Genomic DNA, 26,346 nt, shown 5'->3' with positions numbered 1-26,346 from the left:
CTTGAAATAACTCGAACTCTCTTTTTTTTTTCCTTACCCACCCCACCTTTTCCCTTCTGACCATGCCTAGCTTTGTTGGTGCTATTGACCAAGGAACCACTTCATCAAGATTTCTCGTCTTCAACGATGAAGGTGCTATTGTTGCATCGCATCAGATGGAGTTCGAGCAACACTATCCCAATCCTGGGTAAGTATCGTCCGTTTAAATTATTGGAAATCCCCATCGTTCCCATATTAACTTGTACGGCTAAACCAGTTGGGTAGAACATGATCCCTATGATTTAATTGACTCTACTCGTACCTGTATCGAACATGCTATCCGCAAGTTCGAGGAACTTGGACACAGCGTCTCTGACATTAAGGGCATTGGCATTACCAACCAAAGAGAAACCGCTGTGGTCTGGGATCGCATTTCGGGCAAGCCATTGTGTCCTGCCATTGTATGGTCTGATGGCCGTACTGCTGAAACCGTCAAGAAGCTTGCTTCCAAGAGCGACAAAGGCACTGAGGCTATCAAGGATGTGTGTGGTCTGCCACTGACTACTTACTTCAGTGGTGTCAAGCTGAGATGGATGCTGGATCACAATGACCATGTCAAGCAGGCTCATGACGAAGGTCGCTTGATGTTTGGTACTGTCGATTCCTGGCTTATTTATGTAAGTAGTTTTTTCTTGTTTCATTAGTTTCCTTGATTTGTATGTTCTGTTTAGATGACTGACTCCCCATTTAGAATTTGACAGGCGGAAAAGATGGCGGTTTGCACGTTACCGATGTTACCAACGCTGTAGGTTGATTTCACATACTCAAAACACGGATTGTTCATTCTTACTAATATTCACATTCATTGCAGAGCCGTACCATGCTCATGGACATTCACACTCTCAAATGGAGTGACCAGATATTAGAGTGAGTCAAACATTTCTTCGTTTGGTAAATTGTCTGACCAGAATAACAGAAACTCACCAAATTTTTACTCCCCCCTCCCTTTTCATGATGCAGATTCTTTGGATTCAATGCAGATATTTTGCCTCGCATTGTGTCTTCTTCAGAGATCTATGGCCAGGTCCAAGGCGGCTCACTGAACGGAATTCCTATTGCCGGTTGTCTTGGTGACCAGCAAGCTGCTCTTGTCGGACAGAAATGTTTCAACGTCGGCGATGCCAAGAACACATACGGTACAGGTTGCTTCATGTTGTTCAATACTGGCGACGAAGCCGTCATTTCCAAGAACGGCCTTCTGACTACTGTGGGTTATCAATTCGGGGACAATAAGCCCGCCTATGCCCTCGAAGGTTCCATTGCCGTTGCTGGTTCCTCCATTCAATTCTTGCGTGACAATCTAAAGAGTAAGCATGCTATACTAGAATTGATGATGCCTTTATATCTAGCTTACTAAACCATAATTTCCATTTTTCCTTTTAGTGATCAGCTCTGCCCCTGAAGTCAACGTCTTGGCTTCTGCCGTCAAAGACACCGCCGGGGTCTACTTTGTTACTGCATTCTCTGGTCTATTTGCTCCGTACTGGAGAGATGATGCCCGTGGTACCATTTGTGGCATCACCCAGTTCACTACCCGTGAGCACATCGCACGCGCTACCTTGGAGGCCTCCTGTTATCAGACCCGCGCTATCCTCGATGCCATGAATGCTGACTCTGGAAAGCCCCTCAAGAGTCTCAAGGTCGACGGTGGTTTGACTAACTCTGATCTCTGCATGCAAATTCAAGCTGATATTTTGGGCATCGAGGTCGACCGACCTCGCATGAGAGAGACCACTGCCTTAGGCTCAGCCATTGCTGCTGGTTTTGCGGTTGGCATATGGCAGAGCTTTGATCAACTCCAGAGCATCAATGCTGAAGGTCACACTATCTTCAAGTCTGAGATCTCAGAGGAGGATCGCAACAAGAAGATCAAGGGCTGGGAACATGCCGTTGAGCGATCCTTTGGTTGGGCGAACTAAACACTGCACATGTTTTACTCTATGTAATCCCCTATCTGCTTTTCAACATGATGTGTAAATGAAATTTCTTTTTTAAATAAACTATATTGGTATACCCTTTATTACACAGAGTCCCATTATTCCGTCAAAGGCGGGCTATACAAAAATACATGCACACGCAAAAAAGAAACGAATGAAAAAAAAAAATTACAAGTCTTTCTTCAAGTTGCTTGAAGAGGGCATTCTGGATGGCAAAGGAACCAGCATGCTGACATGTTGTTGGTATCTCTTGTATTCGGGGTACTTTTCAGATGAAATAACCTCAGTGATCCAAGTGCTACCGAAGAAGAGCATGTGGAGGGCGGCAGCACCGGTAAGACTCCAGTTCAAGCTGACACCGGTTGCAGCGACAGAGAAGAGATACACAGCGTACCAGATGCTGATTTCACAAAAGAAATTGGGATGTCTGCTGAAGCGCCAAAGACCGCGTTGAGTAAGGAAACCTCGCTTATAATCACCGTAAAGGGCAGTCTTTTCCTTGATCATCTTGTACTTGCGAGTTTGGAAATCGAATTGTTGCTGATCAGCGACAATCTCAGTGAACCAAATGGCAGCAAACAAAGCGGCAGCAACATAATCCAATGTGACAAGACCCTGAGATTGGCCAGCAGCAAGACTGGCAACGTAAATGGGACCAGTCAAGGAGAGCAACAGCAAGTTCTGGTAGGGAGCGATGAAGGTAATGTTCAACAGCTCCATACCGACCTTTCCGAGCCTCTTCTGGATGTATGGCCAGCGATAATCTTGTTCACTGAACTTGTAGCCTCCCTTACTAGAAATTTTTTTGGATTTTGGTCTTAAAAATTTTTTCTCTTCCTTGATGCATGAAACCCATCGATCGAGGATCGCGCGTGACACCACTTACCGAGCGAAATTGTAGGTTAAACGAGCACCCCAAACGGTCACCAAGGCGGTCACCAAGGCAAGTCTAGGATGAATTTGGCCGCGTACAAGATAGTCGTGAACTGTGAAGTGCCAGCTATAAATGACAGGAAGAATAGACCAGCATTTGTCTGTTCGCGAATCAATTATCAGTTACTCCTTCAATTGATCAGCCCTATCCCCAATACTTACCAACTTGGCTGTAGTTGTTACTAACCAGAGCAAGGAACCAGTGAGCAATGGAGAAGACGGTTGCGATGGCAAGAGCTGTGATCAGGGGATCAAGGGAGGTATAGGATTGCAGCAGAGATTCAGGAGCGAGGGTGGTGTTCTTCAAGTAAAGTGGAGCTTGGTTTTGAACGAAATCAACCACAGTTGCCTGCATTTCTTGAACGGAGACTAGGCCGGCCATGGTGGAGAGATGAAGTCTGACGAGCCGGTTTTCCAAAGTTGGGGTAACACTTTATGAATTTTTCCTTCTGGGGTCACAGACGCCACGCCACGTAGCTGACTTTTTGGTGGTAAAAAATTCCAGCGATCCAAATCTTGTAGAACCTGCTCCAAACTTGGCAATCCATCGCTTTGCAAGCAAATATAGTCGAGATCTCAAGCGAATCAATCGACAGAGAACGTATCATAATTACATTTGGTTTATTTTGTTTAGTTAAGAAGCATAAAATTCGGCTACAAAGTGCTGGCTGGCATCCAACAACGTCTTCAAACTTTCTCATCTTCGTCATAATTAAGTGGTTTGCCACTTGTTTGGGAGGTTTGGATAGAATGAACATCTTCATCCGTATAGTCCTCTTCTTTGGCCGGCATAATTTGGACGTCAACCTTAACTGCGCTTCGATACGGTGACAAGTCATCGTTGTCATTCGATCGTGAGACATTTGCGGCTTGTTTGCCTGCAGGCAATTGTTTTTTACTGTCGTGACCATTCGTGACCTAATATGATGTTTGAGATTAATTGGAAATGTAAATAGTGTATCAAAATGCTATTCATACCCAATGGATGGTCAACACATTGATCTACAGCATTGGAAAGATGAACGCATTAGATGATGAAAAGATGGCAAGCATACAATAGGGTTGTTCTTTTTACCGTGACATCCGCAGTACAGAACAAGAGGCAGGTTACGCCACGCTCTGCACCTCCAACAACAATGAGTGTAAGGAGGTTAGCAAACGAGACAAGGAGACATACCACGGCAGACACCAGGGTACGTTTGGCTAGACGGTACAATCCAGAACCCTTGCGATTGGCTCTGAGACCTCTACCAACGGTCAAAATTGGTCTCAAGAAGAGAATTGTCAAGTAAAGATTGAACACCTAGCCAAAGTCATGATAAGAAGTGTGATCAAGGACGCAAGGGATGCAGGAGTTCAAAGAAAAGCGTTCTATACGTACAAAATCGTAGACCTGTATGATAAATGTAGACAATACATGAGAAACAGCATGCGTGACCATCTAATATAAATTTTGCTGCAACTGACCATGAGTGGAATACTGGCTGTAGGTTGAAGACCGATTGAGCAAGTGCCATCATCATCTATGATGGTAATTCTGTAAATAACCTGTTTTTTTGTTGGCATTTACAAAAAAAATTAGTAGAGGAGATTTGGTAAACATGAGGGGAAGTCTCAAATCGAATCGATGCATACACCAAGGACGAATAGAACGGCGTAGGGACACTGCAGGAACAAATGGAACTTGTATTGCCAAGTCTTGAGGCGGCTCGTCTTGAACGCTGTTACCAGCCAAATGCGTTCAGATAGCCTTGTGTCAAAGATGATTAAATTAGATCAATGAAAGAATGACCGGGAATCAACTTTAACTTACCATTGATAAATGATCATCTTTGTACCAGCATAAAATACATCACAGGTGTATGAAGTTAGTATGCACGAAATATAATTATCTAAGGAGGTGAGGGCAGCATTCGTTGCAGTCAGTTGATAAGTGATTTTTGGGGGAAGATGAGGGAAAGGGGACGAGAGGGCTAAACGTCATCTGTATATATATTCTTTTCTTTCAATGCTGGAAACACATACGGTTGTTGGTAGATACAAGGATGGTTGCGATAATGGTAAATGCCCACGACCAGATATAAAGGCCCATGATCAAAATTCGGCTGACACTCAATTCTCCAAACCGAGTATCTCCAGTCTTGCTGCCCATAATCATGGATAACACAGAAATTGAAAGTAGCGATATAATCTGAGATATGAGCTCTTCAGTGTCCGGCGCACTGATGTGACTTAGCGCAGCAGCAATATCGTCGGATGTCGCCTGCGTTGAGTTCATTGGTCGGGGGCGGTGAGAGGGAACGAAGAAGAAGGGAAAAAAAGGAAGATGAGGGATAAACCAAAATAAAAAAATCTTTTAGAACGAAACAGCAACAAGATCATGATATCTGTAGGGTAATAGTTGATTTCAGATCAAGTGTTGGCCTCCCTAACGACAATCACAGCCGTGTAAAGCTAACACGGCACACCAAAAAAAGATTAGCATAAGTACCTTTAGGGGATTATGTCCATGAACACTTCTTGTAACTATTTTTCTGTCTCCTTTTTTTTTTTTTCTTTTCTTAACCCTAAATATGAGGCGTTTATGCTAGTGATGTCAATTAAACGCCATCTCTGATCTTCTGTGCAAATCGCCACTTCTTTCTGGCTAACCCTGCCATAGGACTTCCCCACGAGCAAGATGACTGTTTTGCAAGTGTACTCGTTGGTTACGCCGGCCCTATTTGTTGCACGAAAGCATGCCCTAATAAATATGGTTTGCATTGCTGATCGTTGTCCATATGAAGAACCTGCACACCTTAATCATCTAAACCATATCTACATATTTCCTCATCCTCTTGTCGATGTTCCATGAAAATCTTCACATACTAACATCGAATATCAAATTCCCTGGGATAAATGGATATACATTTCACTCCGTTGAAATCATGTGACCATCAACCTAGTGTTGATGGGGCATGCCTTTCTTTGGAGACATGAAGCCAAGATGGTCACTATCCAGAAGTAGCAGCGCTCTGTCAATTTTCCCAGTGACCCAAAATGTATATTCTCCGTGACCGCAGGCTCAATCATGGATTCTTCTCATCATCGACGGATATAGAACTTATCTTGCCATCAACGCCAGTAGTTTCAGTACCCTCTAACTTAAAAGACTCTTTCTCCTAACAATTTGTTGACATTGACATTTAGCGCTCGGCACAAACAAAAGTAGCAAAAAAAAACATATATTGCTATTAAGAATGAAGGCTTTCTACAGGTGTTATTCCGAATAGTGGACGCAGGCAGACAGGAAAAAGTTGAGTGAGAACCTATGGAATTTGACAGGGTAAAGTAAGGCTAAAAAAGTTGGGCATGATTGAGGAAAAGCGGAAAAAGAGCAATTGAGTACAAATAGATATATATCCTATTTCTTAGTCTTGACTTTCTCAACTTCCTCCTGTTTGAGTAGTTCCTCAGCTGCTTTCTTTGCTTCTCGTTCTCGCTTTTCAGCGTCGGTTTTCGATTTGTCCTTGATTTCTCTCTGTTCTCGCTCTTCTTGTAGCTTTGCCAATCGTTCTTCCTCTTCTTTTCGAGTTTTCATTTCCTCCAAAACAACCTTTTGCTTCTCGTGTTCGACCATTTGAGCGGCGGTGGTGAAGATATTCTGACCCCATCCCTCCTTGTAAGTGTTGGCTTCGGCTACCACTTCCTGCAATTCCGCCATAGTTTCTTGCTCTGCCACAGTAAATTCCTTCCACAGATCGTCACCAACCGTACCAGCGCGAAGCAATGCATTTAATGGTGGTTTTTCTTGTTGGATGTGAACGAGTCGTTTGACGTCGGCCATGGCACGACGGAGTAATGCTGCTCGCAAATGATGTTCAGGAACAGGTGTGCTAGAGTTGAGTAGAGCAATGTATTGCTCCTTTTCAACATTAGGTCCAAACCAAGGTTCTATTTCGCTGACAGCTGTGAGAAGAGGAGAAGTTTAGCGAATCACTTTTTGATTTCAACCAGCTGGGCATACGGATTCCAGCAGAGATCATGCGGACATTGGTCACGCTTTATAGATCCATTGACAAGCTAGGGGATATATTACCTGTAGCACGTCTGTATACGAAGGAGAATGCTGACATGGCAGCTATACAGCCGCCTAGATAGGCGGTTGGCAATAATAAGGAAGTGGCCATTGGATGAAGGAGACAAGAAAAACTGGAGGGTTGGGTCAATCAAAATGGGATATTGAAAATGTATCGCGCTTTGATTGGGCCGTTCAAAGTGAATTTTGGACGAGCGACTGTGACGTCGGGCTCTGATATGCACCTTACTGGATGGCCCTGGCTGCCAAAAGGTAGCTCAAGCTTTAAAAACTATGGCAGCCATGATCTCAGACGAACCTGAATTCATTGCTCAGTACCTGACTAGCTTGTCATCCCGCTCCGTGCGATATGGCGCAAATCATATTCCATTCCGTCCTCACCCCAAGAAACTCAAGGTGTGTTTCACAGTCTATAGCTGCTCATCCCATACCATTATGCACACTGTATTCATTCAATCTTTTTGGAAACACAACAGAGACAGCCACCAAATAGATCACGCGTGCAACCAGTAGAGAAGCCGGCAGTCAACTTGGAAGAGCCTACTAGCCGTAAGTAAATACAAAAGAACCGTCCTATTCATTAGTTATTGGCAACTCAATCATTATATCGGGTTGGTCGTAGAGTCCACCACGGAAAATGCAGCTGCAACCATCAAACTCACCGTCAAGACATTAAAGCCTGCATCTCAATTCGAAATATTCAATTTAAAGCTCACAGATACCATCGCCACATTGAAAGATCGAATCTCACAACAGCGATCTATTCCAATGAAGCAGCAGCGACTTTTGATCAAGGGCAAGGTCTTGAATGATACAAAGCCATTGGCAGAATATGCTATGACGGACGGCACTGTTGTCCATTTGATGATCCGAGCAACAACCACCGCGTCCGAGTCCAAGTCTGAACCCATCCCAGCATCACCTGTTCCAGCAGTAGGAGCACATGGAATTTCCAAGTCGGCAGAAGATTCACTCAAGCAGCCAGAAATTTGGAGAAAGCTCCATAATGTATTAAAGGAGCAACTCGGTGAAGATGACGCTCGCACAGTAGTGTCAAGATTTTTGCAGTCAGAAGACTGGTCTGGAATTAGCTACGAGCAATTACAATAAAAAGGAAAAAGGCAATATACAGTGAACAAAAGGTATGAAGGGGGGCATTATAATTTTATTGTGGGGAGCGAGTTCTTCCCCTGTCGGGCAATGTTAAGAGTAGAAAAGGACATCGAACCATACATTATAAGTCAAAGGACATCTATTAAGGGAGGTTGAGTAAAAAAAAAATAACAAATAATTGGGCCGTTGCTTTAGCAGCCCAAGAGCCATTCTGCTACTGCACTTTCGTCTTCCACATCATCTTCTTCCCATTCATCGTCCAAAAACCATTCTTCGTCACCATCAATGACGCCATGCTCGCTGACTTCGCTTTCGGCAATCTCAGATCCACCCGTATGCGACGTCAAGTCTCCTGTTTGGACCGCTTGGTCCACTGCAGGGAAGTCTGTTTGCGTGCCGGCATCGACTGCGACGGTTCGGTAAAGGGACATTCGAACAGCCTTGCGACTGGCAGCAATACGTTCTCGAGCTTGCTTGACGGCTTCCGATGAGTCCAACAGCGTCAGATCGGATCTTTGTCGTTCAAATTTGCGAACCTTTTCAAGCACGCCTTGTGGGATGACCGGCACTTTAGGGTTATTGTTGTATTCCCGGCTATGGTCTCTTTCCCTCGGTTCCCTGGCCTCCGTCTGTTCTCTTATTTCAGTGGGCTCCTTTGGCTTTTTGACCTCGGTTTCCTCATCGTTGCTGGAATCAACGTCAGCAATGGTGGTCCCAGCTCTCATTTGTGATCGCCTTCGAATGAGAGGGTGCTTGGAGTTGTGCTTGAGATAATCATCCCACACCTTGACGGACATTTCAACCGATCCAGCTAACTTTTGCTGCTCTGTCAAAGGAAGGGTTCCACTCATGGATCGACGCTTGGAAACAAAGCTTGAAGGTCTTGGTGGTGAAATGACAATACTGGTAGGTCGATCAGGTGTGCTTGGGCGAGACAAAATCATGCGCTCGCCTCTCTCAACTGCTTCGCTTGGTCTTGGAACAGGTTTAGGAGGCTCGGGAATCGTTTGAGCTTTCGATGGGACAGGGCTGTTCATTTCATCTGGCTCCTCCGTGATCTCTGCTTGGGTTGTAACGGCAAGGCTGACTTCAGACACTGATTTCGGTAATACAGGCTTGGCTGCGTTAGACTTAGCAGCCTTGGCGGCTTCAAACTTGCTAGGCGGTATATTAGTAAGCGATACAGTTGATCTCATAGCAGCGTCGGATGTTTTCTTAATGGTGGGTTGGGGTGATGAAGTATTATTGCTATGACCATTTGTTCGGGATTTGGATACATCCTTCGTATCTTGTTTAGCAGTGGTTCGATTAGCTTCCCGCACCAGGCTAGGCTGTCTTGCTGTGGTATTGGATGTTGCCGTTGTATCCGATGCTTGCTCAGATCGAGTAGGCGTAACTGCTTTTGTAGCAATAGGTTTTTGTCTAGGTGGTCGGATGGGAGCATCTTTGTCTGTTGCTTCCCCTTGATCTTCGTTGGTGACGTCCTTTGCACTGGAAGCGCTGACGACCTCATTTTTCGCGTTTTGCTTTGAATCTTGCAATATGCTTCTGACCATCTCTTGTCTTGCAATTTGAACGCTGTCTTTTTGTGGCGAGGTGGGGGTAGCAGGTTTAACAGGAAGTTGCTTGGCTGAATCGTCCACTCTATTTTGTCCAATCGCTGCCGATTCCTTGCCGTTGAGTTTGAGGGTTTCTGGCTTTTTCGTTTGCTCAGCAGATGGTGGATTACTGAGTCCTGTGGATGGTCGATGAACTTTGGCATTAAGATCAGGTAGTGAGCGATTAGTGGGCTTGGAAAGGGTAGTTTCAGAAGGATGCTTCATAGTTTGTCCTAATGGTGCTGGCTGCGTTCTGGTGCGCTCAGTAGGAATTTTCTTTGGCGACGGCGGTGATAAAGCAGTTGTAGGAGATGATAAGAAATCCAACGGAATATCAAACATCGTTGATATGGCTGGTTTCTGACTAGGTTCTGGTGTATGCGATCTTTGGGTTTGTGATGTTGGGGAAGACACTGGTAGATCAAGCAAGCTGAAAGAGTTGGATCTCGGTAGAGGTGGAGGCTTTTTGTTGGCGTGATTGTTGGGTAGAGACTTTTGGCTTGGTTTTCTATCCGCTTCGCGAGGACGAGGTCTGGGAGATTCCGGACGAATACTAGGTAGCTTGCGAGCCCAGTCATCACCACGATCCGCTTGTTGTGTAATTTGGTCTTCGATCTCAATGGTGCGAAGTCGATTTGGAGTCAAGCTCATCTTCATTGTACTTCCAGACCGTATCAGTTCTTCGAAATTTAGCCCCGGTGCTTCTGGATCATAAACGGTAGTACCGCGAGTTTCAAAACTGTGGAAATCAACAGAGTGTCGTTTTCCATTCTTGTTAAAAAGTTTAAACGCTTTTTTGCTGTTGATGGAGCCATGTTGACTATTTACTGTGAGACTGCTAGGTGTACTACTGAGCACAGAAGTGGGTCGATAAGTTGATCCAGTATTCCCTCTACCACCGAAATTGTTGGTCATCGGGCTCTTTCCTCCTTTATCGGATATATGCAAAGTGTTGTTGTTAACATCCAGGTAATCCTCATCGTCGTCCATATCATATTGGTCAAAATCTAATCGTTCTGTGGAAAAAAATCAACGATAATGAGCATACATACTAACCATGGGACATATATGAGTTCTGGTAGAATGTGTTGAGTTGACTTACGGGTATCCAAGGCTTTGGTTGGAGGAGTGAATGTGATGGGGGTATTTGGGCGTTGCTTAAAGCGAAAACCAGAAGCTACCAAGCGTTTCTAAATAGGAATTATGAACCAAGGTTACCAAAAGTACACATCATACCTTTCTCTTGACCCTTAGTTTTTGAGCTTACCTCAAGACGCTCCTTCAGTTCCATTTTTGAGAAAGCATCGGACACATGTGAGTCGTCCACGAGAGCACTAAAAACCTCTCGCACGCGAACGAACTCGGTATCCTCTTGTTCAGCAGCCACCGCCACAGTCGTTAGCAAATATTCTGCTAAATGTTCAATGATGGTGGTAACGTAAATGGCCAAAATGGGTGAAATGACCGTCTTGTCCGAGATATCATTGAAACTTGCATCTCCTTCTCGATCGGCCAGTGTGCTGTAGTATAAACAGCGTTCTCTCAGCTGTTGAATGGAGCTTTGTAATGGGAAGTTTCCGTCGGAACCAAGCTGTCTCATGCGTTCGTAGGCTTCATAATCAATGACTTCCGTCTCAGTCAATGTTTTGACCTCCAATTCGGCCTCAACGATGGCATTCTTTCCCAGACTACTTGGTAGGATCTGCAAAGCTACTGCTTTGATACGAGATAAATCCAAAGACTGAGCTTTGGACAGTAACATGCCCAGAATCTCATCCAAAAACTGATTCAATGCTTGGAGCGCGTCAGTGGAGATTCGGTATGGGCCCACCTCTGATATGATGGCATTTGCAGCGTTGGAAGATACATAGCGAGCTGCATACGGAAAAGCCAAATGTTTCAGTTTGCGGAGAAAAGCTTTGGAGTCAGGGACGAAGTGTTATATTTTGACAAGTATGGAAAGTACATATTACCTCTACTCATAATAACCAATGAATCTGCAATTAAACGCAATCAGATGCAAATCTGGAAGGATAGATGGCCTTTTGAAAGGAGATGACGGTCAATGCAAAGTTTGGATGAGTGCGGATGAGACCAACAGTAAAAAAAAGGGCCTGAAGCAGTGCCAATTCGAGCCACCAGAGTGAACTCCGACAACAAGGAGCAGTCTTTCAAAAAAAAAAAAAAAAAAGGTAGGAAGGAAAACACTAAGGAACTTGATCAGTCATGAAATTCCCTGAACTATGCGCACCTTCTTTTTCAAAGAACCTTTTAAATGCCTTGTTGGAGAAGAGATATAAAAGCGTCAGTGAGTGCTTCTTTGGCAGACTGCTCCAAGGTATAGAAAATCAAGTGTTCGAGGATTAGCTTTCCCCATTCTGGTTCGCGTGCAACATGAATTGGTCAAACAAAATGAGCCCGATTCAAATCCCGACAGCACTGCCAAATATACTCACTGTGGCCGTACTCCTGAAAGAATAGGAATGTTTTCGTTTCAGTAGCAACACCATGCATGTTCATTTAAGAAAAATAAATAGGTCTTTGTAGTGCTGAAAGAGCCGTGAAAGGACTCATTCACATGAGTGAACGGAGCTTAAAGGGCAGCCGAATATGTTGGAAGAGCAGTTTCAAGTACTGCTCCTTCATCATCAGCAACTTGATCCACTTTCTCGCTATTCAGTGGACGTTGTATATAAAACTCTCGGATTAACGTTGACGTAGCGTAATATGTCAATGCCAGATTGAATACGTATATTGCCATCGGCTAACCTAATGCTTTTTGTCTGAATTCGAATATGCAATATTCAAAGGCAAAGTTGCGTGAATGCCGGTGCTTTTTCAATCGTACCGACGCCAACAGATCACAATTACATTCTCATATATGTAAATGCAGTAGCAGCATTAAGCAAACATTCATATAAAAGAAAATCATTCGCTCTCCTGGCTATTGTCTACTTTATTTTTTGGCTTATTTCAAGGAATTATTCATTTCATAACCAGGTCTCCGATAGTTGCCTGCAAAAATCAATGAATGATACTTTTTGTGTCTTGTCAAGTACAATTTATGTATGTCCTTGGGCTAGTTGCTAGAGTGAATGCGGCGATGTCGGCCGACTGCGATTTTTTCGCGTTGACTTGCCTGGCACCTTCTAGATAGCACAAGCCAACTCCTCCCGGGCCCTCCATCTGCCCGATAATTGCAAAATCTCCCTTCGCCACGATGATGACTGTAAAAGGACAAGATTATTTTTCATGTTGTCCAAAATTTCGCCATTGTCCTGAATGCTGTACGCTTCCACCCTTCGGCGTTGGATATCCGCTCGCTTTTCAAAAACCGGACTTCTCCGGTTGATTATACTTATCAAGTGGATCCTGGGATTGTTTCCACATGTTCTGAGTTTACTTGGAGAGTAAAATAAGACCTTTGGTTATCAGTAAACTCTCTGGTGGAAAGGTGGGTTGGCTACAGTAGAATGAAACTTCTAGCGCTTAGGTTGCTGCAACCTCCGCCAAATGAAAAAAAGTACAATGCATGTGACTGCCAAAAGCAAGACTCAAATTTTTTTCAATTGACATTTTCTTGTTGGTGCATTCCTTTGCCCGCACCAACCAACCATGTCAGCACAAGATTCCGTCACGCAGGTCAACGAGATGTTTGACACCGTCCTTATTCTGGATTTCGGTAGTCAATACTCTCATTTGATTACTCGCCGCGTTCGTGAACTTGGTGTCTATTGTGAGCTCTTGCCTTGCACTCAAAAAATGGCCGACCTTCACTTCAAGCCTAAGGGTATCATTCTTTCTGGATCCCCTTACTCTGTTTACGACCATGATGCTCCTAGAGTTGATCCTGCTGTTTTCGATGCTGATGTCCCAGTCTTGGGTATCTGCTATGGCTTGCAAGAAATGACAAACCATATGGGCGGAAGCGTCATCCCCTGCGATCACCGTGAATACGGTCACGCTATGCTCACTGTTCACAAGCATCCCAACAATGCTTCCATGGACAAGCTCTTCGCTGGTCTTGAAGGCGAAGTTCAGGTATGCATGGGTCTTCTTCAGCTACTGCACAACAATATCAGTTTGCTGAGATGTAAAACTTTTTTTTTTTTTTTTTTTTAGGTCTGGATGAGTCACGGTGATCAAGTTAGCAAGGCTGCAGAAGGTTTCCAAGTTATTGCCAACACCCGCACCGCTCCTTTTGCTGCTGTTGCTCACGAATCCAAGCCCTTTTATGGTATCCAATTCCACCCTGAAGTCACTCACACCGTCTGTGGTCAAGCTCTTCTCAAGAACTTTGTCCTTGACATTTGTGCCTGCAAGGCTGACTGGACTATGGAATCCTTCATTGATAAGGAAATCGAGCGTATCAGAAAGATCGTTGGTCCCACTGGTCGCGTTGTCGGAGCTGTCTCTGGTGGCGTCGATTCCACTGTTGCTGCCAAGTTGATGCACGAAGCCATTGGTGACCGTTTCCACGCCATCTTGGTTGACAACGGCGTCATGCGTCTGAACGAATGTCAACTTGTCAAGAAAATGCTTGGTGACCATATGGGTATTAACATCAAGGTCAGCGACGCCGCTGACTTGTTCTTGGGCAAACTCAAGGGTATCACTGATCCCGAAACCAAGCGCAAGATCATTGGAAACACCTTCATTGAGGTTTTCGAGGCTGAGGCTGCTTTGATTGACAAGGAATGCGGTGGCGAAATTGAATTCTTGTTGCAAGGAACTTTGTACCCTGATGTTATTGAAAGTATCAGCTTCAAGGGACCCAGTGCTACCATCAAGACTCATCACAACGTCGGTGGTCTTCTCGAGGACATGAAGCTCAAGTTGATTGAACCTTTGAGAGAATTGTTCAAGGATGAAGTTCGCGCTCTTGGTAAGCTTTTGGGTTTGGATGACGAATTGGTCTGGCGTCACCCCTTCCCTGGTCCCGGTATTGCTATTCGTATTCTCGGTGAAGTTACTCCGGAACAAGTGGCCATTGCCCGTCATGCCGATCACATCTATATTGAGGAGATCAAGGCAAATGGCTACTATCGCCAAATTTCTCAAGCATATGCTGCTCTTTTGCCTGTCAAGGCTGTCGGTGTCATGGGTGACAAGCGTACGTACGAGCAAGTCATTGCTCTTCGTGCCGTTGAAACCAAGGATTTCATGACTGCTGATATTTTTGCCAGCGCTGAATGGTTCCAATGCTTGAAGCGAATCAGTTCGCGTATTATCAACGAAGTCAAGGGAGTTAACAGAGTTGTGTATGATATTAGCTCCAAACCTCCTGCTACCATTGAATGGGAGTAGGTTTATTAAATTACTCTATAGAAGTTCTTTTTACAATTCCATTACATTTTTTTTTTCCAATGCTATGCTTTACAACGTGCCCACTTACTGACTTTGGAGCCAATGTGCGTGAGCTCCTATTTTTGTGAAAGCGCTGAATTTGGGCTTGTGGTAATGGATAATATTTTTTTTTTTTTTCAGAACACACACTCCTTTTCACTTCTCCCTTCCTTTCTTTAAACCCGCCACTTCATGCCTCCACTAGGCAGATCTTCTGCATTGTCAGATGAAAGTTATCTCGACTGGAATCCCGAGTATAATGGCAGCTCGTCTATGCTCAACTCCTCCCAAACCCACCCGACCTTAAGCAGTGTATTTAGTGATGATGACGACGATGTCAGACTAGGCTCTCGAATCAGCAATGGCACCTATAATTCTATTCAAGGCGATACGCTTATCACGTCAGCTGGCTATCATGTGCATCAAGCCGAATCAGCTTTGATCACACTTAAGGCTATTGCCCAAGATGAAACCAGCTGGAAAAAGGCGTTGAAGCACAAAAGTGGAGTGATGGTTTACATGCGTTCAGGTACCGTCAAAGGCGATAAAACTCCAGTTTTCAAAGGAGAAGCCATCATTCAAGGCTTTTCGCCACAGTCGATTTTTTATGTCATAGGCATGCGGAAATTGTGGGATGAACAGTGAGTTTGGGGGGTTTTTCCTAGAGCTTGAATGTAAACAGTACACCTTGCTTCTTTGGACGATCCTTTTTATTAATTTTTTTGGCCGTAGGTACGAAGATGGAAACCTGATCGAAAACCTCAACGACACCACTTCTCTAACCTATGAAGTATGCAAACCATCAACAGCATCAAGGTAAGCATAGAAGCTCTCATTCCATACAATGCAAACATACTAAACTCCTTTGCCATTTAGCAAACCGCGAGACATGGCTTTGGTGGAGAAAATTGAATGCACAGCTGGCGGTGTCATTCTGTTCGCTTGCACTAGTGTTGAAACTCCCAAAATTCCACCTATTCACGGAAAATCAAGAACTGAGGTGAAACTCCAAGGCTGGATCTTGGAACCATTGGCTTCGTCTCCGCCAGCCACCAAAGTGACCTACATTGTTCAAGAAGAAATGAAAGGTTGGGTGCCCGGCTTTGCAAAAAAATCCCTCGCTCGACGACCACTTGTTATCGCCACCATTGATGGATATTTACAGAAGAAAGCAGACCGTCTAAGGGCTCAAAATCGTATGGCCCAGCAATCTTCAGCAAATACTACCATTCGTAAACTAGGTAGACGACCTTCCATCATGAATATGGAACCCATGCCAATGTACGTGAAATCTTGCGCCTCGAGCACTTTGATTGGAATGTTTACTGATGGACTCTCCATTTTTCATTTTATAGTAATGGTGGCGCTGAAAGATACAATCCCAAGAACGCACCTCAAAGCAAAAGTACCCCCTTGGGTCGACGTTCGCCTGTGCTCGCCCCTACGCCGCTACCTGGCTCGAAAAAGCGAATTACCTTTGCCGAACATGATACTACATACTCAGCTGATTCCACATCGGGCGGCGATGATAATTCTAGCGTTCAACGTGATTCTATGTCCACTCAATCCTCTTCTGTACCTACTCGCATGCTTTATCCTCACCACCGTCACCCCAATGTCAAGATGGAAAAAATGTCGAAACTCAAGCATTTATCGGCTAGTTTGGATAACTGGAGTTTCGAGGGTGATCTCAAAGGCACCAAAGTATATTCTCGTACCCTGGAAGACAACAAACTTGTCCTCCGAGCCGATAGCATTATTCTCGACGGCTGGACCGCGGAACAAGTGTGCTCAGTGGTACAGAATTTTGGAGCTCGCAAAATGTGTAAGTGGGATAGCAGTGAACACGCTGTGAGTTTTTATTTTAGCCATCCATACTAAATAGCCACCCTTTTTCTTTACGTTACAGGGGATTTACACGTCATTGACGGAAGGATCGTTGAACGCTTTAGTCAAAAAGATTACCTGATCTATCTTCAGCTTCGATTCCCTCAGTTTGCAACCCCTATCGACCTGTCTGCTATAAGCACCATTGAGACTGATCCTGCATCTGGTGCGATTCACACCTTGATCACCAGTGTAGCAGATCCTCTATTGCCTGAAGACACGACTGGAAAATACAGCCGCTGCAATTTAGATCTACAAGGATGGGTGTTTGTACCCCAGTTTGATGAAAATGGGATCACCATGTCTGTCAACGCTTCCTTCATATCCTATGTCGATTACGGTTTTAGTCTTCCATCTGCCGCCATCCGTAGTCTAAAGAGCGAGTCATCCCTCTATGTGGCTCAAGTGCAAGATTATTTGGTACAACACGGCTGTCCGCCTTACGTTCGCCGTGTTGCTGGCAAAATTATCAAGGAAGACTTCAATTGCACAGCAAAGTCTTATGAAATCACCTACATTGTCAAGCATGATGCTTCAGGGTCTCGTCGGAAACAGCAGCCTGGCGCCATATCATCTTGGTGCACAGATATCCGCATTCCTCCTGCTAGTCGCAAAACAGGTCTTCAAGTACAAGTTTCACCTAGTGAAGGCATTAGAGTGGAAATGACCACCGATCATGCTAGTTTACGAATCTATTCTGTCGAACCCTACATGGACGGCAAAGTTGTGATCCTGACTATGGAGGATCATGTTAGTGGTGCAGCCAATACCAGTGCTAAATTCACACTGAATGGTGAAGCACTTGTACCCCGCCTCATGGTTGTTTCGCAACAAACCAAAGATACCTCATCCACTCCAGATATATTGAAACCCCAACCTCCAGTTGATCCTGTTCCCTCAAGTCGGGAAGTCGACAAAATACCTGTACCAGAATCACCTGGCACCAAAACGGAAATATTGAATGTTCAAGACGACTTCAGTGGTCTTCGAAATCGCAAGAATTCAGCAGATTCCACTCACTCCTCAGGTAAGACGATGGTTGTACTCGTCAACTTATCTTGTAACCACAGTTTTAACCTGATTTATTTTAGCTGCACCATCTCAATCCGACGCGGCCGAGCCAAAATCTTTGTTCGAAACTTCACAAGCAACTCAGCATGGTTCTGACAAGTCACACATCCGCCGTGGCTCTGATCTATCCCACGACAATTTTTCAGTTGCATCTTCAACGCATAGACATGCTCTTGTTCCTAGTGGCTACGCTATAGTACCACAGTCACCTCAGGTCAGTAACTCGCCTAACCATTCCCACTTATCTTATCCTCTCACTCACATTTCTCTATGCCTCTTACAGCGTGCCAGTAACCCAAATAATATCATAATTTTTATTAACGAGGATCTGACATTCAACAGCCAGCAACTCTCCGTACTCTTCATTGCTATGGTTGTTTGCTACTACATGGGTAAATTCGGTTGTAGCTGTTAGAATGTTATTTTGGCGATTCCTCCTTCCTCTCCTTTGTTTAAAAAAGAAAACTTACTTAACATGTCAATTTATTGTATCAACCATGGTTGTAAAAGAAAACGAAAGATTTACCACGTTTGTTCACTCCTAAAAAATCATAGTTTGCCTGGATTTTGGTGTTTCATCATCTTTTATTTCCATGTGATATTTTAGTGCCTAGTTCTTTTAACATATTCGTCTAGTGCATTGCCTTCCTCTTCGCTGGCTCGCTGTCCATCATGAGAGTCAACATTCATAGGTTCAGGTCCCTGTCGCAAATGTAGCAATGTTAGAATCAAAAGGTTACTCCAGTGCATGCGCATTATAAACACTTGCCTGTTGGCTACTGTGGTGCCTCCTGCCATGGTGTGCTGCCTCAGCGTCATCGTCACGTATCATGCCCTCCTCCTCGTCGTCATCGCTTGTTCGTTTCTTTTCAGCCTTTTCCTATATAGGATACAGTTAGAGGATAGGCAACGAGTTACCAATCAGTCTACAGAAACACATACGTTTAGCCTGACAATAAGCTTGTCAAACACTTCCTTGGCAAGCGTCTCGTCTTTGAGATCATGGTATTCTGGCAATTGTGTGATGATGGATTCAAAATCCTCCCACTTGCTGGTAGTTTCAATGCTTGGCTTGAGTCGCTTGAGTGCAGATTTTAGCGCATCCTGCTTTCTTCGCATTTTCTTTTCCCGTCTACGCTTCTCCTCTTTTGCTCGGCGAACCTCTTTCTCTTGCAACTGGGGGCGGGGCAGATGTATTAGCAATCATCCAACGCAATCAACTTTTTTTTTTTTTTTCAAGCGTAGCAGTAGACTTACATGCTCAAAGGTCAACTTCAAATTCTCATCATCAACGCGTTCAGCAACCTCCGGGTATGGCTTGAGAACCTCCTGGAACTGAGCGAATTCGGTGTCTGCCGTGATTTCATACCGTATGCTCTGGTACAGGAAAGCAATGAATTTATCAGCACGCCGCATTATCAATTGGACAGTCGCTATTTCATACATACCTTGAGGATATCGTAAATAATGCGCTTCTGTTTGTAGAATCGCTCTCCCAGGTCATCGACCATATCCCAGAACAAGTCGAGAGGCGTAGATCCTGGTTGACCCAACATGTTTTGGTATCTCAAATCGTCCTTCAAATGGGGGTAAATCTCCATCCAATCCGTCTTCGCATTGATGAGTTTGCCTGCTCGCAATTCAGCCAAAAGTTCCTATCAAATCATGTTTGTTAGCGTCGTGGTTACATTTGAACCAATACACGGGAGCAAGCAAATAACCTACTTTGAATGCATCTCTATGCTTACGATATGTACGTTTTCTAGCATCGGCAACTCTAGCTTTCTGATCCGATTCAACTTGTTCCAAATGTTTGACATGATCCTCAAATACAACCAAAAAATCAAGTTTATCCATGCCTTTGAATCTCCCTTTATCAGCATACTCTGGGCGCGCAGAGTAAAGTTCTTGCGCCGCTTTCCAGGTTGTCCTGTGCGTGATTTCAGGAATAGATCGCAGCAATTCAGCAAATCGATCCATGCTTTGCTTTCGAAGCTCTCGCAATTCATCCTTTTCTTTCCTGCTGAGCTCGTGTATGTAATCGTCGTATAATGCCTGTCTATATCGTTCGGATGTGATTGCACCCCATGCCGGCTCCTTTTCTAGTAAAGCTGCTGCTTTGCGATACCGTGTTGTAATACGGATCGCATTTGTGCTGGAAAGTAAGCTTATAAAGTCCTCGCGTACTTTCTTTTCAGTTTCTATTTGTTCTTCCTGAAGTCAACAACGCAATCATGATGTTAGAGGGCTTGTAATGATATACGGTCAGTATGTTATTTACCTTTTCTCTTCTTGTCTCTTGTTCAATATAGGTATTGAAAGCACTCTTTCTTTCAGCCAAAGTCTTCAACGCGCGATAAACGGGTTGTGTGATAATGGATCGCATAGTTTGTTCCCAAGTCCAACTTGATTTGACACCCTAAAATAATAGACACGTTAATCATAATGCTCGCGATGGGACCGAAAAGCTCTGGATGGCGAGGGCTTACAGTTTTGCGTAGTAAGTCAATAAAGGCTGCTTCTGCTTGCTCTTTTGTTGCAAACTCCAAAACGGTAGGTTGAGTCATTTGCGGTTTTGGATGTGGGATGTTAACCGGTGGTGCGATAGCAACCGGCGCAACATTGGGTGGTGACTCTTGGCGTTCGTGCAGGTTGGGAGGCATATTATTTTGTTCTATTTGCTCGATCCTTGCTTCAGCTGCGGCTCTATCCAAATGTAAACTACGTTAGCGAAAATAACGAGCGTGAATGTGACAATCATGTTCGGAAACTTACTGTTGCTTTGCCGCTTCAGCTTGTTGACCCTTTTGAAGAGATTCTAGAAGCATATTGAGTTAACATTGACAATTATTGGCAAGGGATACGATGGCTATGAACTGTTACCTTTATATTCCTCTGGCATCTCCCATTTGGACTCCTTGGTTGATTTATGGCTGTAATATTTTTTGCCTTCTGGTGAGGTGAATTCTTGCCATTCACACTCTTTCAACGCTTTTTCTACTTCTGTCAACAGCTCTTCTGGTTTTTCCCAAGTACTTGTCTTTGAAAAATTGTTGTACCAATATTTGCGGCCTTCAGCCGTCGTATGTTCAGTCCATGTCTAGATTATGATAGATCACTTCGAGATTAGAAGACTGGGAGTCACACTCTAAACAAGATCTAAGGGAAATGAAAACTACCGGTCGTGGTGGTGGGACATTCATTCTAATCAATGGAAGTCAAGCACTTGATATTATTGGATCTGTGTTTAGATAACAGAATCAAGCCCCTCTGGTCTGTTGTTCCTGAATCGAAGATTGAGCAGGTTGACGGCGGGCGAGTTTATGTGCGCAAAAACGCAGGCGAAAGACGAGTCACAAACGGGTTGATGGATGTCGAAACCTTCTTGCGTGTCTGCTTATGGATGAATTCGCTTCGAATAATAAAGTCGATAGATCGTAAAAGCAGTATATTTATAAACTAGCCATGACCATGCAGATAGTGCACTGCTTTCAAGTCATCTATACTTCAGTTAAATTTTCGCGGCCCTACAGCTCTTCCACTTGACACCCTAATACAGACGTATTGGCGTGTCAAGTCGACTCCAACTAAACCTCCTTTGACTACAGAAATGTCATGTATGTCTTCCTTTATTGTTCCACGTCATAGTGGACGCAAAAGTGGTGAAGCGTATTGTTCACGCTTGTAATTGCTGTTCACGTGAGCGAAAGGAATAGCGCTGTGGAGATCAAATCTATGGCAAATTCACCATAGCCTAATTTTTTGCATCTCGCCCAAACCACATTTTCCTCCTAACATGGCCGCAACAGACAAGCCAAATAGCGATCTCGATATCGATCGCTATCTAACGCAATCAGAGAAGCACATGGAAATAGATCGCATTCTCTCAACTTTCAAATTGGATCCATTCTCCATCATGGAGCTCCCATATAAAGCAGTTGACCCAAAAGAACTAAAAATGGCTTATCGTAAACGTTCACTCATGGTTCATCCTGACAAAGTCGATCATCCTAAAGCACAGGACGCATTTGATTTACTCAAAAAAGCAGAAAGCGAACTCGGTGATGACACTCGTGTTCGATTCATTCTGGGTATCGTCGAAGAAGCAAAAGTGGAAGTGCTTCGGAAACAAGGCATCAAGGTGAAAATGATACCCAGCAAAGTAGAAACGATAGTACCCAAAGATGGCGAAAATGCAGATGCCGAACCAGTGGTGACGATGGTCCCTGCACGAATAGACGAAAGCGAATACCCATACATTACGTCGGCGGAAGGACGGCAAGGCGTCAAAGACCAGGTCAAGGAAATTCTGATAGAGATGGAACTACGTAAGCGAAGGCTGCGCAAGAAGGAAATGGAAGCGGAAGGAGAAATAGCCCGCAAGACAGAGGAGGCAATCCAGGAAAGAAAGCGCAAAGTGGAAGAAAAGCAAGCTTGGGAAGCCAATCGAGAAACGCGGGTGAACAGCTGGAGAGATTTTCAAAAAAAGGGAGGAGCAAAGAAAATCAAGAAGAAGAAGACAGCGTGAAGGAGAGCATGATAACGAACAACAGTTTGCTTTTCGTTGTAGACTTTTTGCCAAATTGCATATTTCAAATTTGAATAGTTTCCATAATAAAGTTCATGTATACAACTTGCACTGAAATTTTTCTACTGGATCTTTCACAAAATGCTCGATCCTGCCGAAGGCACGGTGCTTCTGCTCGAAGCTTGCGCTACCGGAAGTGTAGAGACAGGTTGGTAATCATGGCGTTGCAACCGTGATCTGGTAGCGATTGGAATTAATTCTATTGACGCAATGCAGTATCCAACATACTTCGAAGTTTAAATCCCCTTATAAATATCGACACCATGCGCAATCAGAATCTACAAACACCATTGCATATAGTGTGCAAACGGAAAGAAAACTACGCAAATGCAACAGCCATAGCAACTCTCTTGATTGATCACGGATGCGATGTGAATAATGCCATTTGTGACAATGACGGAATGCTACCTCTCCATTATGGTAAACCCGCTTTTGTTAATATCCGTCTATCTTCCTGAACATATTCTAAACCACATATTTTTCTTTTATCAGCCGTACTCTCAGGGAACGTTGATTGCATCATTCTGTTGCTGCTGAGAGGTAAGTATCTCATATGCTTGTTCTTTCAATCACTTGAAGTTCACTAAAAAGTCTGGGGATTGTGTAGGAGCCACAATACCGATATCCGACCCATTTCGATTAACTCCTCTCTTGCTGGCAAAAGCCGAGATCGAAAAAAACGAGCGGAGGCGTTCAATACAGGCACTCCAAGAGTCTCGTATCCCGAGTATGTGAATAACATCATATTTTACTCTTTCATGACACAAGTCATGCTGACACTATTTCGTACCAGATGATGCAGACCCTTCGATAAAAAATCTACGACGAGTAAGCGATAAAGAATTTGTGATCGAACGGTGTCAACAACCTACTAATATGACACTTTAGATAACCTCATTACTTTTGGAGCATATCCGGGAGCGGCATATCGAGCAAGTTGCCAATGGAACAGCCGCGGCACCGCCAAATTATGGCTTGTCAAATACCTTGCTTTCTAAATCGATGCCATCCTCTAATGGCATCGAAGGCGATCTTGATGTACCCTTGATAGTTGAACGCATGCGATCAATGAGTGTAGATACAGATGACAATATCGACGTATTGATATCTAAAATGCAGGCATTTGGGGTAAAACCCACATAGCCCTGATGCTCCTCCTGCTCCGACATCGTTAAATAGACTCCAATTATCTTTGAAACATATAACTGTACAAAAAAAAATTATATCGCTAATAATACAAACATAGAACCACTCTATATTGACCGTTTATTCATCCTTCTTTTCATTGAGCCCGCAGATGCTCTCTATATTATACTTTTTGAGATCGTAGAAATCTTTGACAACAGAAATCATGCCAATGGTCTGAGAGATGCAAAAAAGAGATAAAAGAAATTGAGAATCGGGGTAAACCAACGCTGAACCTCTATGATGCGAAAAGTTTACAAACCTGGATGATTTCAACAATAATGACAAGGTCTGGGTTCACGAGATCGACAGTATGATCTTTTCCAACCACACCAGCCAAGCTTTTGGTGAGCTCCTGTCTATCCATCTTTTCGCAATTCCGGATTCGGCAAACAATAGCAAACTACATCCAATATATCAGTACGGTGGTGCTCAGTCATTGTTGCTTGAATAATCAGCAAAGCATACCTTCTTTGGCTCTATTTTTCCATCCTCTCCAGCAGTATGAAAGTAAGGCTTGAACAATTCTTCAGCCATTCTGACAATTTCCGGTATATTTGAATTACATGTCTTCGCGACGGGGAGCAAACGTGACACGAATCGTGTGCGCTTCTTTTGTGTCGTCTTAATGTCCGTCAAAATATGGTGTACAAAAGAAACGGGGTCAACGGGAGGATTTGTTCGAATGAATAGTACTTGAAATTCGATTTAGTATCTCCCTGGAATAGACATCAAAATTTTCTAGCCCAACTTACCACAATCAGTATCAGTTTGAAGATTGACAAATCGTTTCTTGGATTTTGGCTTATTAGACATTGCCTTCACTTCTTTTGCAATCATAGCTTCAATATCTTCCTCTTCCTCTTCATTTTCCTCCTCCTCCTCTTTGGATGCTTCCGCTGGATATAATTTATCTGCGTACTATTAAAAAAATAATAATTAAGGAAATTGCCATCCTATAGACTCAAGCCGTGAAATAATGTACTATACCTCGTTGAAAATGTCTAGAATTTCTCTCACTGCGCGATCCTCCTTCTTTCTAGCACACATAACCATCACTCCAGCAACATTAGTTTCGATGCAGAATCCTCCCTTCCGTGGTGATTTCTCCTGGATCGCCCATATGGGCCAAATGAGATATAGAAGAACCTGATCTTAGTTGTAGTCACAATTCTTACCTTGGAGATGTGGTAGGTTTTCGCCTTCTTTTTCTTTTCGTCGGATTTGAACCCTGCAGCTCGTTTTGACATTGTACAATGGACTGACGAGCTCGATCTGTGCTGCACATTTTTTTTTCCGTCGAACCCCCCAATTAGAAAAACAAGTCACCCCCGCACGCAGGCGAATTAAACACTCAAGAATGATACACTTTCAACTCATGTATTGCTTTGTATCTATCAGACCTGCTGAAAAAAATGGATATGGCTGAAAAGTTATGATATAAGAGAGAAATGCAATTGTCTATAATGCTACTATCTACTATTTTGGTGATTTAATGGAAACAACGGTAGAGTACCAACGCGCAACCATGGATTGCATCGCTATTCGATCTCCTGCAGTACCAAATCATCAGCAATGTTAAACTTGAAGCAGCATTAAATTTGTATCAACTACTCACCTTGGCGACCACTTAAAAATTCTGATCTTATATACATTGCCAGTAAAAAATCTCTAATACCCATGCCCTTGTCTTTAAGAAGGAGTATTCTATCCAGTGTCGGTTTTGGTTGACGTTTCGGGGCTGCATCTGATATTAAGATCGCACCATTGTTTACTGCTTTTCGATGAGAGACTTTTTCAACGTAGAAAAGTAGGTAGTCTATACAATCGCTAGTGGTCATGAACCCTTTGGTTTCTGCGCATTGCAACCACACAAGCACCGCATAACGTGTTTGATCTTCCTCGTCTATGTCTAAAGTTGAAATGATGTGTAGCAGCCGCCTAAGGCCATTCACAGGTGATCCAGACCAATCTCTTTCGAAGCACGCCATAGCCGCTGCGGCACTGAGGGTGGTAGATGAGTCGTTCCTATCCACAGCCTCCAAAAACATCGTCTCCAGTTTTTCAAAATGTTTCTTCTCGTCAGCCGCTATAGACGAAGACAGCCTTTCGCACTTTTGCTGCCATGTATCTTGATCCTCAAATGTGCCGTTCCGGATATTAGTGGTGAGTGTTATTTGGGTATCGTTGGCTTGCCAATATATTTTAGTTTCAAATCCTTGGGTTGCATTTAAGGACTGATGGACATCTGCGAAAGTGGCTTTGAATGTGTTGTCTTTAGATGAATGATCCAAATGGAAGTATGTTGGAAGTTTCGGTTTAATTACGAATGAAGAAAGAGTAGCTTGGCGTTTGACATTCTGATTTTCTTTTGCGCCTTCACGCGGTCGTTTCATTCTGCCTTGCACTGGTGAAGTCCGTCTACTGGCAAATTTTGCCATCCCGTCGATGGTAAGGTCGGTGTTCACACTGGCCAAATCCCGTCATATTTCATAATATCAATGTAAATTTACCACGCTATTCATTTGTGTTTTCTTAATACTATTGATAGCAATTTAAGACAAAGATATC

The 26,346-nt window shown here is 43.8% G+C and overlaps 13 protein-coding genes across 13 annotated transcripts; 5 read left to right on the top strand and 8 right to left on the bottom strand.

Moving 5' to 3' along the window:
- Nucleotides 1-32: 32 nt before the first annotated feature.
- K450DRAFT_214316 (uncharacterized protein) lies at nucleotides 33-2,056 on the top strand. Its single transcript, XM_051584824.1, has 6 exons — nucleotides 33-187; nucleotides 257-656; nucleotides 731-784; nucleotides 851-906; nucleotides 1,000-1,346; nucleotides 1,423-2,056. Exons 1-6 carry the CDS (start codon nucleotides 63-65, stop codon nucleotides 1,956-1,958), a joined length of 1,518 nt encoding a protein of 505 aa, XP_051441425.1. The 5' UTR covers nucleotides 33-62; the 3' UTR covers nucleotides 1,959-2,056.
- On the bottom strand, nucleotides 2,052-3,439 carry K450DRAFT_257184 (uncharacterized protein). The gene is made up of 3 exons (XM_051591623.1): nucleotides 3,072-3,439; nucleotides 2,863-3,010; nucleotides 2,052-2,769 (listed from the first exon to the last, which is right to left on the bottom strand). The coding sequence occupies exons 1-3, from the start codon at nucleotides 3,289-3,291 to the stop codon at nucleotides 2,145-2,147; spliced, it is 993 nt and encodes a 330-aa protein (XP_051441424.1). The 5' UTR covers nucleotides 3,292-3,439; the 3' UTR covers nucleotides 2,052-2,144.
- A 35-nt stretch (nucleotides 3,440-3,474) lies between these two features.
- K450DRAFT_257178 (uncharacterized protein) lies at nucleotides 3,475-5,419 on the bottom strand. Its single transcript, XM_051591622.1, has 9 exons — nucleotides 5,401-5,419; nucleotides 4,935-5,296; nucleotides 4,723-4,801; nucleotides 4,545-4,659; nucleotides 4,377-4,457; nucleotides 4,291-4,302; nucleotides 3,985-4,212; nucleotides 3,888-3,911; nucleotides 3,475-3,827 (listed from the first exon to the last, which is right to left on the bottom strand). The coding sequence occupies exons 2-9, from the start codon at nucleotides 5,185-5,187 to the stop codon at nucleotides 3,597-3,599; spliced, it is 1,023 nt and encodes a 340-aa protein (XP_051441423.1). The 5' UTR covers nucleotides 5,188-5,296; nucleotides 5,401-5,419; the 3' UTR covers nucleotides 3,475-3,596.
- A 651-nt stretch (nucleotides 5,420-6,070) lies between these two features.
- K450DRAFT_192718 (uncharacterized protein) lies at nucleotides 6,071-7,119 on the bottom strand. Its single transcript, XM_051584468.1, has 2 exons — nucleotides 6,988-7,119; nucleotides 6,071-6,857 (listed from the first exon to the last, which is right to left on the bottom strand). Exons 1-2 carry the CDS (start codon nucleotides 7,076-7,078, stop codon nucleotides 6,313-6,315), a joined length of 636 nt encoding a protein of 211 aa, XP_051441422.1. The 5' UTR covers nucleotides 7,079-7,119; the 3' UTR covers nucleotides 6,071-6,312.
- A 106-nt stretch (nucleotides 7,120-7,225) lies between these two features.
- On the top strand, nucleotides 7,226-8,141 carry K450DRAFT_257170 (uncharacterized protein). Its single transcript, XM_051591621.1, has 3 exons — nucleotides 7,226-7,383; nucleotides 7,464-7,536; nucleotides 7,610-8,141. Exons 1-3 carry the CDS (start codon nucleotides 7,261-7,263, stop codon nucleotides 8,095-8,097), a joined length of 684 nt encoding a protein of 227 aa, XP_051441421.1. The 5' UTR covers nucleotides 7,226-7,260; the 3' UTR covers nucleotides 8,098-8,141.
- A 1-nt stretch (nucleotide 8,142) lies between these two features.
- On the bottom strand, nucleotides 8,143-10,718 carry K450DRAFT_257169 (uncharacterized protein). Its single transcript, XM_051591620.1, has one exon. The coding sequence runs from the start codon at nucleotides 10,686-10,688 to the stop codon at nucleotides 8,292-8,294; it is 2,397 nt and encodes a 798-aa protein (XP_051441420.1). The 5' UTR covers nucleotides 10,689-10,718; the 3' UTR covers nucleotides 8,143-8,291.
- A 181-nt stretch (nucleotides 10,719-10,899) lies between these two features.
- Nucleotides 10,900-11,580, bottom strand: K450DRAFT_179310 (uncharacterized protein; the record flags this gene model as incomplete). The annotated part of the gene is made up of 1 exon (XM_051584311.1): nucleotides 10,900-11,580. A coding segment is annotated over one exon (681 nt), but the record flags the coding sequence as incomplete, so codon positions are not given.
- Nucleotides 11,581-13,285: 1,705 nt separating this feature from the next.
- Nucleotides 13,286-15,162, top strand: K450DRAFT_257166 (uncharacterized protein). The gene is made up of 2 exons (XM_051591619.1): nucleotides 13,286-13,739; nucleotides 13,821-15,162. The coding sequence occupies exons 1-2, from the start codon at nucleotides 13,314-13,316 to the stop codon at nucleotides 15,003-15,005; spliced, it is 1,611 nt and encodes a 536-aa protein (XP_051441418.1). The 5' UTR covers nucleotides 13,286-13,313; the 3' UTR covers nucleotides 15,006-15,162.
- A 3,379-nt stretch (nucleotides 15,163-18,541) lies between these two features.
- K450DRAFT_257160 (uncharacterized protein) lies at nucleotides 18,542-21,350 on the bottom strand. Its single transcript, XM_051591618.1, has 11 exons — nucleotides 21,182-21,350; nucleotides 20,886-21,102; nucleotides 20,778-20,820; nucleotides 20,492-20,708; nucleotides 20,284-20,421; nucleotides 19,728-20,216; nucleotides 19,451-19,657; nucleotides 19,260-19,379; nucleotides 18,945-19,178; nucleotides 18,772-18,882; nucleotides 18,542-18,704 (listed from the first exon to the last, which is right to left on the bottom strand). Exons 1-11 carry the CDS (start codon nucleotides 21,203-21,205, stop codon nucleotides 18,606-18,608), a joined length of 1,899 nt encoding a protein of 632 aa, XP_051441417.1. The 5' UTR covers nucleotides 21,206-21,350; the 3' UTR covers nucleotides 18,542-18,605.
- A 423-nt stretch (nucleotides 21,351-21,773) lies between these two features.
- On the top strand, nucleotides 21,774-22,654 carry K450DRAFT_257157 (uncharacterized protein). Its single transcript, XM_051591617.1, has one exon. The coding sequence runs from the start codon at nucleotides 21,799-21,801 to the stop codon at nucleotides 22,528-22,530; it is 732 nt and encodes a 243-aa protein (XP_051441416.1). The 5' UTR covers nucleotides 21,774-21,798; the 3' UTR covers nucleotides 22,531-22,654.
- A 1-nt stretch (nucleotide 22,655) lies between these two features.
- Nucleotides 22,656-23,916, top strand: K450DRAFT_283504 (uncharacterized protein). Its single transcript, XM_051593480.1, has 6 exons — nucleotides 22,656-22,738; nucleotides 22,807-23,010; nucleotides 23,083-23,130; nucleotides 23,198-23,317; nucleotides 23,384-23,418; nucleotides 23,479-23,916. The coding sequence occupies exons 1-6, from the start codon at nucleotides 22,672-22,674 to the stop codon at nucleotides 23,731-23,733; spliced, it is 729 nt and encodes a 242-aa protein (XP_051441415.1). The 5' UTR covers nucleotides 22,656-22,671; the 3' UTR covers nucleotides 23,734-23,916.
- K450DRAFT_257152 (uncharacterized protein) lies at nucleotides 23,479-25,051 on the bottom strand. Its single transcript, XM_051591616.1, has 6 exons — nucleotides 24,954-25,051; nucleotides 24,766-24,885; nucleotides 24,531-24,696; nucleotides 24,244-24,470; nucleotides 24,038-24,178; nucleotides 23,479-23,952 (listed from the first exon to the last, which is right to left on the bottom strand). The coding sequence occupies exons 1-6, from the start codon at nucleotides 25,023-25,025 to the stop codon at nucleotides 23,857-23,859; spliced, it is 822 nt and encodes a 273-aa protein (XP_051441414.1). The 5' UTR covers nucleotides 25,026-25,051; the 3' UTR covers nucleotides 23,479-23,856.
- A 98-nt stretch (nucleotides 25,052-25,149) lies between these two features.
- K450DRAFT_257148 (uncharacterized protein) lies at nucleotides 25,150-26,187 on the bottom strand. Its single transcript, XM_051591615.1, has 2 exons — nucleotides 25,394-26,187; nucleotides 25,150-25,328 (listed from the first exon to the last, which is right to left on the bottom strand). The coding sequence occupies exons 1-2, from the start codon at nucleotides 26,169-26,171 to the stop codon at nucleotides 25,255-25,257; spliced, it is 852 nt and encodes a 283-aa protein (XP_051441413.1). The 5' UTR covers nucleotides 26,172-26,187; the 3' UTR covers nucleotides 25,150-25,254.
- Between the last annotated feature and the right edge of the window lie 159 nt (nucleotides 26,188-26,346).

The sequence above is a fragment of the Umbelopsis ramanniana genome (genome assembly GCF_025399195.1).
Source record: "Umbelopsis ramanniana AG unplaced genomic scaffold K450scaffold_65, whole genome shotgun sequence".
In the NCBI taxonomy this organism is placed as follows: Eukaryota; Fungi; Mucoromycota; class Umbelopsidomycetes; order Umbelopsidales; family Umbelopsidaceae; genus Umbelopsis; species Umbelopsis ramanniana.
The sequence above is the reverse complement of the archived record's forward strand: the minus strand, read 5'-3'. Positions and strand labels throughout refer to the sequence as shown.